Consider the following 12,927-nt stretch of genomic DNA (forward strand, 5'->3'; position numbering starts at 1 on the left):
CTAGGCTTCTGGGAATGAACAGCAAGGGGGGAGAGGCGGGCAGAGCTACTGCAGCATCTCTACCATCAGAGCACTGGGAATGTAGAGATAGCTGTACTCCTTAAGCGCCGTAAAATGTATTATATATATATATATATATATTTTATACAGTTGCAAGAAAAAGTATGTGAACCCTTTGGAATGATATGGATTTCTGCACAAATTGGTCATAAAAAATGGATTTTTGTAAGATCTTACCGTAAAATCCTTTTCTCTTAAGCTCATTGACAGATGTAGTCTTCTTGATTCTCAAGAGCTGGGTTATGTTGTCTCCGCAGGAGTAGGACTAGGCAGAAAGACAAAACGTTCTGGCTCCACCCTAGGGGCAGTCCCTGAGGGTATATCCTCCCTCTCTCTGCTACAGGGAATCAGTTCTGTTCTAAAGCAGTAACAGAGAATTTAACCCAACCCAACTCAATGATAGAGGGGCGGGTACTACGTCTGTCAATGAGCTTAAGAGAAAAGGATTTTACAGTAAGATCTTACAAAAATCCATTTTTCTCTATCGCTCATTGACAGACGTAGTCTTCTTGATTCTCAAGAGCTGGGACATCCAGAAGCAGTGCCACAAAATGAGGGGTGGGATTGACAGAATCAAAATCCAATCTAGAAGGCCCAACCGGAGCCAACCAGAAGTATCAAAGGACTCATCGAGAAAACAGATGAGACCTACCCCACAAATCCTCGAGGTAGACCAACAGTCTCCTCAAACAGTGGCCTGCAGGAACCTTGCGGCCAGAAGAGGCATCTGACGATGCCATCACATAAACCTTATACAATATTGTAAAGGTATGAACCGACTACTAAAACAGTCGCCTTGAAAACCTGAACCACTGACGCCTGATGGCGGAAGGTCCAGGAAACTCTAAGCGCCCGAGTAGAATGCGCCTTAACAGGGAACGGGGGATCCCGACCCTTAGATAAAATAAGCCTATACCACCGTCTGTCTGATCCATCTAAAGATGGTCGCAGCAGAACAGGCAACCCCTTCTTAGGGCCATCCGTGATCACAAACAGTGAATCCGTCTTACAAATTGAATCCGTAGTATTCAAGTATATCCTGATCGCCCGAACTACATCCACGGAATGCCATGCAAATTCTCGAGGATGATTGAGCTAAGGACATAGGAAGGACAATACACTGTCCTTATTCAATGAAACTTTGAAACCACCTTAGAAGGAAGGATGGATTCGGATGAAGAACAACCTTATCCCTATGAACCACCAGATCTGGGGAACAACAGGATAATGCAGCCAGTTCTGACACCCTGCGTGCAGAAGTGATAGCCACCAAGAAGACCACCTTCTGGGATAAAGTAGGCAAGGGAATCTCCCTGATATTTTCAAAGGGAGGTGTCTGAAGAACCGACAGCACCAAATTAAGATCCCAGGATGGTAACGGCGCGTGCACTGGCAGAGCCAGGTGTCGCACCCCCTGGATGAAATTCCGCACCAAGGAATGAGTAGACAAAAGCTTCTGAAAGAAGATAGCAAATGCTGAAACCAGACCCTTGATAACACTCAAGGCCAGCTTCTGCTCAACTCCCTGTTGCAGAAAGCCAATATTCGGACTACCGAATAAAGATGTAGATGGAACCCAAGGGATTCACATCACACAATATAAGACTTCCATGTACGATGATAATCTTTCTGGAAGTCGCTTTCCTTGTTTTAACTAGAGTAGGAATAACTGAAGCTGACAATCCCTTGTCCTTCAGCACCTGGGTCTCAATAACCAGGCCGTTTAAAACCAGCGATCGTAAAGCAGGATGGAAGATCGGTCCCCGAGACAGTAGATCCTCCCTGAGAGGAAGTCTCCACGGGACGTCCGCCATCAGTCTGACCAAGTCGGCGTAACAAGCTCGACGAGGCCAGCCTGGAGCTGCCAGGATTACTGGAATTCCTTCCTCCTCTATCTTGCGAAGAAGTCTTGGCAGTAACCCAAGAGGAGGGAAGGCATACATTAGCTGGTATTGCCCCCACGGGGCGATCAGTGCGTCTGCGGTTTCTGCTAGAGGATCGCGGGAGCGAGCCACGAATCTCTGAACTTTCCTGTTGAATCGTGATGCCAACAGATCCACATCCGGGGTGCCCCACCGTAGGCACAACTGGTGGAAAACGTCTGGATGGAGGGACCATTCCCCCTGATCCAGAGTCTGACGGCTGAGATAATCTGCCTGCCAATTCTCCACCCCCGGAATGAACACCGCAGAGATTGCTGGAACAAATCGTTCCGCCCAGCGAAGAATGCAAGCCACTTCTTTGGCCGCTCGGACACTCTTGGTGCCCCCCTGGTGATTGACATAAGCCACGGCCGTGGCGTTGTCCGACTGGATCCGAACCGGGCTGCCCTGGAGCTGCTCGGTCTAGTGAATCAGACAAAGTCTGATCGCTCTCAGTTCCAATACATTTATCGGTAACCTGGATTCTTCCGGGGACCAAAGTCCCTGGACAGATAACTGACCGAGAATTCCTCCCCATCCGGATAGACTGGCATCCGTGGTCACTGTCGTCCAATATATTGGCAGAAACGACTTTCCCTGGCTGAGCATCGGAGACCGAAGCCACCAGACCAGAGACTCTCTGGTCTGTTTGCTCAATCGGATCTGATTGTCCAGGGATTCCGGATTCCGATTCCATCTGAGAGGAATCTCTTGCTGAAGAATTCGGGTATGGGACTGGGCAAATGGGACTGCTTCGAAGGAAGCCACCATCAACCCCAGACCCCTCATGCAAGTCCGAAGGGAAGACCAGCTGTTGGTGGACTGCTGATTGAATCTTTCGGAGTTTCCCTACCGGAAGAAAAACTCTTGTCCTGACTGTGTCTAGAATTAGACCCAGATATTCGAGCCTCTGGGTGGGAACCAGAAATGACTTTTGCTGGTTCACCAGCCACCCGAATTCCTGTAAAGAAATCATAGTAATTTCTATGTTTTGTAGCAAGGTCTGAGGAGACTCTGCATGAAGCAGAAGATCGTCTAGGTAACCTAGAATCGATATGCCTCTATGGCGCAGAAGTGCCAACATTGGGGCCAACACCTTCGTGAAGACCCGCGGAGCCGTGGCGAGACCGAAAGGTAACGCCACAAACTGATAGTGGTTCTCTTCTACGGAAAAACGTAGAAACCGCTGATGTCCTGCGAAAATGGGAATGTGAAGATATGCGTCCTAGATGTCTATGGACGCTAGGACATCCCCTGGATGCAGAAAGGCTGCTACTGTGCGAATGGACTCCATTCTGAATCTTCTTATGTAGACAAAAGAATTGAGTGCCCTTAAGTCCAGAATTGGACGCACTTTGCCCTCTTTCCTGGGTATTGTAAATAGGTTTGAATAAAAACCCCTGAAAGCGTTCTGTCCAAGGAACGTGGACTACCACTCCTTGTTGTAGTAAATCTGTGACTGCTCTCCACAGATCGTCTAAACGATCCGGGGATAGTCGGCTATTGGAAGGGAAGAATCGCGCCGGTGGGAGAGATCGAAACTCGATCTTGTACCCTGACCTTATGACTTCGCAAACCCATCTGTCCGGGATTCTGGAAAGCCATGGATCCGGGAACCGGCGAAGACGTCCCCCCACCCCAGTTATGGGTGGGGGGCGCACCTTCAGGCTTTGGACGGTTTATCTTCAGGTCTAGAGGGGGCGGGCTTTTGCTTGCCCGACCAACGACCCCTGACGCCTCCTGCAGGAGCTTTGGAGGACTTAATTTTTTCACCCGCGGGACGAAAAAAACCTCTTGTGAGCAGAAAAAGAAGGCCCTCGTCTTTGACGAGTTCCTTTACCTTTAAAATTTTGCGGTAAAAAGGTGCTCTTTCCACCCGTGAGATCCTTAATGATCTCATCTAAGTTGGCTCCAAATAGACGCTCTCCTAAAAAGGGGAAATTAGCCAATGCTTTTTTGGAACCTTGGTCGGCTAACCAACCTTTTAGCCACAGTGTACGCTTGAGAACCACCGCTGAGACAGATGCTCGCGCCAATAATGAAGTGGCGTCTAACGCCGCATCACACACAAACTGTAACCCCTGTATCATCTGTTCCAACAAATCTGATACCGCCTGAGGGACCTCTTCTAGGTCCCGGCGTAACCACTTGGTCCATACAGTTACAGTCTGCGAAACCAGACCAATAGCAATTATTGGTCTGAAAGCTGATCCAATCAAGGTAAACATGGTGCGAGACATAGCTTCTATCTTGCGATCCACTGGATCTTTAAAAGACGGAGCGTCTTCTAGAGGAATAACCGTGGCTTTATTCAATCTAGCAATTGGTGAATCCACCACAGGTGGTTCTGTCCATTTCTTAATGAGGGTTTCCTCAAACGGATAACGCCTGTTAATGCGTTTAGAAATAGTAGAAATGCGTTTTGGCAGACTCCATTCTTCTTTGATTGGATTGCCAAAACATTTGGGCAATTGGAAAAAACCTTCGCCACTAGATGCGTTTTTAGTCCCAAAAGGGATTTCAGTTTCAGCTATTTCTGACGGAATACCCTGTAATCTTAAGGTCTCTTGAACAGATACCATGAGTGTGTTTACCAACGCTTCCTCTCTGGCTATGGCTGATGCCGAAACATCCTCCTCACTGTCTGAAAAGACAGTACACGAGACACCAATACCAGATGAAGTACCTGCAACTGCAGAAATAGGCTCAGAGTCTGAATCCGAGGTTTCAGATAATAAGGGGTTAGGCGGGGGTCGCTTACTTGCGCCCTGTCCCTGACAAGCCACTTCCTCAAGCTTCCATAATAGCGGACAATGATTTAATCGTCAGTGGGGTGCTGGAGGATCCCGCAGACCCCTCGAGGGGATCCGGAGGAGATACATGAGTGGCAGGGTCCATGTTAATTCAGGACACCTTTGCCAGAAAACACAAAAAAACTTTTTTTTTTTTTTTTTAATTTTTTTTTTTTTTTTTTTATGTGTCTCCCCCTAGCGCAATAGCGCCCCTCAGAGTACCTGCTTCTCGATCCCACAGAGAGAGAGAGGGACCCCCAAGGCTCACCAACCGATGCAGTGAAGTTTCCAACCAACTGCAGTCAGCGTCTGTCTTTACAGACTGGAAGGAGCTGTTGCTTTTTCCCGGGTAGAAGGACGTGGCTCCGCCCCCTGTGTACGCCTTCCGGCGTTCCCAGCTCTCCACGAGGTAGCTGGGCTCATGAAACATGGCCGCCCCCATATAGGAGACATTAGACTCCAAAAACATGGCGGCCGGCGTGACCTGAGGACATGCATGCACCTGGTCTACGGCAAAATGGCGGCGGACCACCGAAATCGTTTTTCCCAGCACATCCACCTGCATCTCTGCTGAGTGGGGATTGATAGATCTACAGGAGATACACTACAAATAAGGTAGGATTATACCTCCTATGTCTGCTGTAATGCTACAGTCTGCTGGGTAGAGTGTTAGCTCTCAAACCAAGTCCACTTCCCACAAACACATACTGTATTTACAAGGGGGACTTTTAGTGTCAGATATATACTGACCATGTATGGAGGGGCCCATAATTCATACTGCCTCATAACGAGGAAAGAAAAAAGGGAACGTTTACTCACCATACCGAACCGACAGGCACCCTCTCTTCACAATACCCTCTCCACCGGGGTGGGGGTTTGTGGACCACTCCGGACGCCTCGACTCTCTGGTTCCTGGCGTCCAAGCGAGACTTTTAACTCGCAAGGTCAGTCCCTCCACTGGGACTCCGTCGCGGCCGACCCAGCGCGGAGCTCTGGTCTGCACGCGCTCGTAGGCAGAAACCGGGGTGACCACTGGATCTCAACATCCAGCCCGTCGCCCGGCCCCGCATACTTACTTGAATGTGTCGCGGCCGACCAAGTGCAATGCAATGGTCTGCGCGCGCTCGTAGGCCGGCTGGGGTGACCACTAGTGTCGCCCAGTCCGGCGTTTTTTGCTTGAAGATCTCACAGGAAAAACACTGGAGAAAAAACTACCTAAAAAATATTTCTTCTAAAGAAAAAATCTTGCCAGGACCAAAAAGATCCCAGCAAGGAGCTTAGGTCCTTACTCCTGACTAGACAGAAAAAAACTGATTCCCTGTAGCAGAGAGAGGGAGGATATACCCTCAGGGACTGCCCCTAGGGTGGAGCCAGAACGTTTTGTCTTTCTGCCTAGTCCTACTCCTGCGGAGACAACATAACCCAGCTCTTGAGAATCAAGAAGACTACGTCTGTCAATGAGCGATAGAGAAATGTGATCTGATCATCATCTAAGTCACAACAATAGACAATCACAGTCTGCTTAAACTAAAAACACACAAAGAATGAAATGTTGCCATGTTTTTATTGAACACACCATGTAAACATTCACAGTGGAGGTGGAAAAAGTATGTGAACCCTGGGATTTAATAACTGGTTGAACCTCCTTTGGCAGCAATAACTTCAACCAAACGTTTCCTGTAGAATGCAGATCAGACGTGCTGTCACGTGCACAACGGTCAGGAGTAAGTCTGGACCATTCCTCTTTACAGAACTGTTTCAGTTCAGCAATATTCTTGTGATGTCTGGTGTGAATCGCTTTCTTGAGGTTATGCCACAGCATCTCAATCGGGTTGAGGTCAGGACTCTGGGCCACTTCAGAAGGCATATTTTCTTTTGTTTAAGCCATTCTGTTGTTGATTTACTTCTATGCTTTTAGGTCATTGTCCTGTTGCAACACCCATCTTCTGTTGAGCTTCAGCTGGTAGACAGATGGCCTTGAGTTCTCCTGCAAAATGTCTTGATAAACTTGGGAACTAATTTTACCTTCAATGATAGCAATCCGTCCAGGCCCTGACACAGCAAAGCAGCCCCAAACCATGATGCCCCCACCACCATACTTCACAGTTGGGATGAGGTTTTGAGGTTGGTGTGCTGTGCCTCTTTTTCGCCACACATAGTGTTGTGTGTTTCTTCCAAATAACTCAACTTTGGTTTCATCTGTCCACAGAATATTTTGCCAGTACTGCAGTGGAACATCCAGGTGCTCTTGTGCAAACTGTAAACGTGCAGCAATGTTATGTTTGGATAGCAGTGGCTTCCTCTGTGGTATCCTCCCATGAAATCCATTCTTGTTTAGTGTTTTACGTATTGTAGATTCGCTAACAGGGATGTTAGCATTTGCCAGTGACTTTTTAAAGTCTTTAGCTCACACTCTAGGATTCTTCTTCACCTCATTGAGCAGTCTGCGCTGTGCTCTTGCAGTCCTCTTTACAGGACGGCCACTCCTAGGGAGAGTAGCAGCAGTGCTGAACTTTCTCCATTTATAGACAATTTGTCTTACCGTAGACTGATGAACCGCAAGGCTTTTGGAGATACTTTTATAACCCTTTCCAGGGTCAACAATTCTTAATCGTAGGTCTTCTGAGAGCTCTTTTGTGCGAGGCATCATTCAGATCAGGCAATGCTTCTTGTGAACAGCAAACCCAGAACTGGTGTGTTTTTTATAGCGCAGGGCAGCTGCCAAAACCTCCAATCTCTTCTCATTGACTGGACTCCAGTTGGCAGAGCAGACTGTGATGGTCTATTGTTGTGACTTAGATGATTATCAGATCACATTTACACAGTTGTAAAGTCAAAAGGTTTAAAAATCTTTTGACTTTACAACTCCATTAGGAAGAGACGGGGGGCTGTGATGTGAAGAATCTGAGTCATAGCTTAAAGCGGAGTTCCACCCCCCCCCCCCCCCCCACACACACACACACATACTGTAGCTGCTGACTTTTAATATTAGGACACTTACCTGTCCTGGAGTACAGCGATGTCAGCATCGCAGTCGATGTTTCCATCGGCTGTCAGGTGCTGCCGTCTTCATAGCCGGTAAGGGAACTCAGCAATGAAGCCTTGCGGCTTCACGGTCGGGTCCCTACTGCGCATGCGCGAAGCGCGCTGCACATACCTATTTGCTCGGCAGCGGGGGATGGAGGGGGGCCAAACATCCGAGGGACGGTGCCGCGGTGCCATATCCCGGAAGTGGGGAAGGGTACCTGTCAAAAACAGGTACCCATTCCCCCCCTGCCCCCTGAAAGGTGCCAAATGTGGCCCGGGGGGGGGGGGGGGGGACGACAAATGAGCGGAAGTTCCATGTTCGGGTGGAACTCCGCATTAATCATGTGATTCTCACCTGTGCTGGAAGAAAATGTAACCACCCACACCTCCGTGAAATTTTATGAGAGACAGAGAGAGACAGCGAGAGAGACAGAGAGAAAGAGAGAGAGAGAGGGAGCAGAATGTGACAATGCTGACCAATCAGAAGAACTCGGATCCGTCCCCACGTCCCTATGGGGACATGTGGATGGTGAAACTGCATCACATACACAGGTACATGCAGGGTGACTGAGAAGGTCAGCACAAGCCTTAAATAGTTTTTACTTATACTGTATGCTTCAAAAAAGCTCTCTCTTTTCGAAAGTTTGTAACCCTGAGTGAACTACTGTATGATCTTGTCCAGCATAATGCAGGATTAGCATGACAGTGGTCAAACTCTTTTCTCATTTGGTTTCATTAAAATGCAAGTCGAGTGAAAGGAAACAGCGTAACTTAGCCCCCCGTTCACATTGGCTCCATTGGACTTGCGATTTGACAGGTAAAAATATTGCCGGCAATGGGAGTGTCCCAGTCACACACACAATATCAGAGTTCAAAAATGAATAGAAGTCAAAATCAAAAGTCCACCAAATTTTGTTGATTGCATTTGGCACTTCAGCACTTTAATTTTGATGGCACTGCAATCATTTTCACCAATATAATGGACTTTTATTGATTTTGATTGATTTTTTGATACTGTGTGTGTGTATATATCTATGAGTTTATGTTTACACATTTTTACATACAGGGAGCGCCTTTTTACACACAATATTATAATATATTATATATGGAGCAGCAGCCTCACGTATAATATTCTTTTTTTCATGTCGTTTATTATTTCTTACCACAACCATTAGCGCGGGTATAAATACACATATATATTCACATTTGTTTTATGTACACATTCAATTAACTTGTCAAAGTCAAATATGTTTAATAATGGTATAATGGTACTGCCACATATTCATTTTTTTGGTCTACTTTAGCCTAATGGCAGTTTATGCAGAATAGGCTGCACAGAAAACATTCACACATTATTAACTTAATAAAACCACTGGGATTAAATGTATTGATTTTACACTTACCTTTAGAGGTAGATAAGCAGCAATTACAATTTTGGCTTTCAAGTATATATGACCATGAGTGTAGCTGACAAACACAGTTGTGTACCCTGCAGTCACTCCTTTTACAGTAATACCACTACAATAATCAACATTTGGCTTGAGTCTACCTAAAAAAAAAAAGAAGAGATGTAGTAAATATCAGCAGTATTAACAACACTGATGGTGTCACTGTAGGCACAAGAAAAACTGCATTTTTTTTGTTACTGTAAAATCCTTTTCTCTGATGTTCATTGACGGACACCGCTCCATATCTTCTTTGACCCTTGGGTTATGCTGCTCTCCTTAGGAGTAGGACTAGGCGGACAGGGTAGCCCTAGGGGGTATACTCCCACTTCCTGCTATACGACTTCAGTTTGTAACAAGCAGTGTCAGAAGAACACATAACCCAACTCAACAGAGGGGCGAGTTCTGTGTCAGTCAATGGTCAGAGAAAAGGATTTTACGGTAAGACAAAAATCCAGGTTTTCTCTTTCATTCATTGACGGACACAGCTCCATATCTTCTTTGACCCTTGGGACGTCCCAAAGCAGCATCAATATGAGGGGTGGGAAAACACAGCAGTAGATATAATTCCCAAAAAAGGTTAAACATAACCCGGTAAACTAGGAGCTCAACCAGGAACAACTGGAGCTCACCAACCAGGAAAAAAAAATACACCCTCAAGAGGCAGGAGCCTCCGCAACGCCAGTCATCCGCAGATGCAAGTACATCCACCTTGTAAAACTTTGTGAATGTGTACACAGAGGACCACGTGGCCGCCTTGCACACCTGGACCACTGACGCCCGATGATGGAAGGCCCAGGAGGCACTACGCGGCCATTGTAGAATGTGCCTTGACAAGGAAAGAAGGGAGGAACCTGACCCCTGATGAACTAGGCCTGCACCAACATCTGCCTGATCCATCTGGAAATGGTCACAGCAGATGCGGCCTGCCCCTTAGGAGATCCATCCGTAAGGACAAACAAAAAATTGGATTTCTGAATCGACCCCGATTGCCTGAACCACATCCAGGGAGTGTAAGGCAATTGCTTTAGGATGTTTCGGCACAGGGCACAAGGAAGGCAACACAAAGTCTTCATTTAGGTGGAAACCGAGATGACCTTAGGAAGGAATGACTGACAGGGACGTAACACGACCTGTGAACCACCAGATAAGGAGACCAACAGGACAACGCAGCCAGCTCCGACACCCTGCGTGCACAAGTAATAGACACCTTCTGTGACAGAGTGAGCAGAGGAAGTTCACAAATATTCTCAAAAGGCGGTTTTGGAAGCACAGACAGAACTAAATTGAGGTCCCACGGAGGTACCAGGGACCTTACCGGAGGAACCAAATGGCGAACCCCCTGGACGAAAGCGTGAACCAAGAAATTTGCAGCCAACGGGCGTTGGAAAAAAAGTTTCAAAAGCTGAAATCTGGCCTTTGATAGTGCCCAGAGCCAAGCGCTGATCTACACCCTGTTGTAGAAACTCCAGCAGACTGGACAACGAAAAAGGAATGGGGAGAAGCCCCCCCCCCCCCGAGACTCACACCAAGAAATGTACACTCTCCAAACCCAATGATAAATCTTCCTTGAAGTAGATTTTCTAGCTTTTAACCGCGTAGGGATCACCAAATAAGACAACCCTCTGTCCTTCAGTACCTGGCTTTCAATAGCCAAGCCGTTAAAACCAGCGACCGTAAAGTAGGACGGGAGATCGGCCCTAAAGACAAAAGATCTTCTCTGAGAGGGAGTCTCCAAGGAGCATCGTCTACCAGCCTTACTAAACCTGCATACTAAGACCGATGAGGCCAGACTGGAGCCACCAGAATGAATGGAATCCCTTCTGCCCCAATTCTGCGTAGAAGTCTCGGCAGAAGTTGCAGTGGAAGAAAAGCGTAAATCAGACGATACTGCCCCCAAGAGGCAACCAGAGCGTCTTCGGCGTCAGCCAAAGGATCCGAGGCCTTGCCACAAACCTCTGAACCTTCCTATCTAAACAAGAGGCTAAAAGGTCCACATCGGGGGTCTCCTACTGGGGAGACCATTGCTGAAACACGGCCAGGTGAAGAGACCATTAGTCCGGCTGCAACGCCTGTCGACTGAGATAGTCCACCTGCCAATTTTCCACCCCTGGAATGTACACAGCAGAGAGGGCTGGAACATATTGTTCTGCCCACCATAGGATGTTGCCCATTTCCCGGGCCGCTAGGGCACTTCTTATGCCTCCTTGATGATTGACATATGCCACAGCCGTGGCATTGTTCAATTGAACCCTTACCGGGCAACCCTGTGGACGATCTGTCCACAGGTACCAGAAAAGCCTGATTGCCCAAATCTCCAGGATGTTGATTGGCAGACTGTTCTCCTCCAGAGTCCAAACTCCTTGAGCCGGGGTTTGTGCCCAAGACACCCCCCCTACCCGGACAGACTGGCATCTGTGGAAACTACTGTCCAATACAGGGGGAGAAAGGACTTCCCCTGCCGAAGCACTGGGGAACAGAGCCACCAAATAAGGGATCCCCTCGCACCCCAACTCAACAGGATCAGATTGTCCAGGGATTGAGGATTCTTGTCCCATTTGGCAAGAAGCTCCTTTTGCAGAGGCCTGGTATGGAACTGAGCAAACTGAACCACCTCAAAAAGGTGGAGACCATCAACCCCAGCACTTGCATGCAAGTCCTGAGAGATGACCGACGGTTGGACAACAGGAGCCTAATCGCATGCTGCAAGTTCAGCAGTTTCACCTCCGGAAGAAACACCCATCGCTGAAGCTGAATCCAGAGTCAGGCCCAAGTAGTCCAGTTTGTTGGAAGGAGTCAGAGCTGATTTCTGAAAATTCAGTGTCCAGCTGAACGCTTGCAGAGTTCACACAGTGATGTCCAGATCCTCCTTTAGTGCAGACGAAGACTCGCTCGCAGAAGGAGATTGTCCAGATACCCCAGTACCGTGATCTCCCTCAGCCTGAGCAAGGCCAACACTGGGGCCAACACTTTTGTGAACACCCGAGGAGCTGAGGCAAGACCAAAGGGTAATGCCACAAAGGGATAATGCTCCTCTCACAGTAAAGCGAAGGAAATGCTGATGCCCGACATATATTTGGATATGAAGATAAGCGTCCTTGATATCGATAGAAGCCAGAAAATCCCCTTGATGAAGGGATGCCACTACCGTGCGAATGGATTCTATCCAAATTTTCTGAACTCACGCAAAGCGGTTCAGAGCCTTGAGGTCCAAGATCGGACGGACTTTTCCTTCCCTCCTGGAAATCAGTAAACAGATTTGAATAAAATCCCAGAAAACGTTCCTGCTCTAGAACCGGCACAATTACTCCCTGTGATAACAGATGCTGCACTGCCCCGTAAAGCGTAAAGGCCCTGCAACCAATCCGGGGACAGGCGCAAATTGTAAGTGAAGAACCATGCGGGGGGCAAGGGCCGAAACTGGATCTTGTAACGGAACCGAATCAACTCGTGGACCCATTTGTCTTGAATGAGCGAGGTCCATGGGTCTGGAAAGAAACAAAGACGTCACCCCACCCCAGATATGGGTGAGGGCGCTCCTTCAGGCAGAGGAGGGCTTGTCTGCGGGGCCAGCAGAACCCGCTTTTGACTTACCAACCCAGGGTCTCTAGGAGCCTGCCGTGAAGTTACTTGATCCCTTGTCCTGAGAATGTGCTGGATGAAAGGGCCGTTTGTGAGCCC

The 12,927-nt window shown here is 47.9% G+C and overlaps 1 protein-coding gene across 1 annotated transcript in view; it reads right to left on the bottom strand.

The window, feature by feature from the left end:
- Nucleotides 1-12,927, bottom strand: part of NUP210 (nucleoporin 210) — a gene marked incomplete at its 5' end in the record, with an annotated part of 331,314 nt that overhangs the window by 216,452 nt on the left and 101,935 nt on the right. Inside the window, one exon of the mRNA XM_082265210.1 lies at nt 9,205-9,350. Within this exon, the coding sequence (XP_082121336.1) occupies nt 9,205-9,350 (146 nt within the window). The remainder of the gene's footprint in view (nt 1-9,204; nt 9,351-12,927) is intronic.

This window comes from Pelophylax lessonae, assembly GCF_965119305.1.
Source record: "Pelophylax lessonae genome assembly, chromosome: 8".
Lineage (NCBI taxonomy): Eukaryota > Metazoa > Chordata > Amphibia > Anura > Ranidae > Pelophylax > Pelophylax lessonae.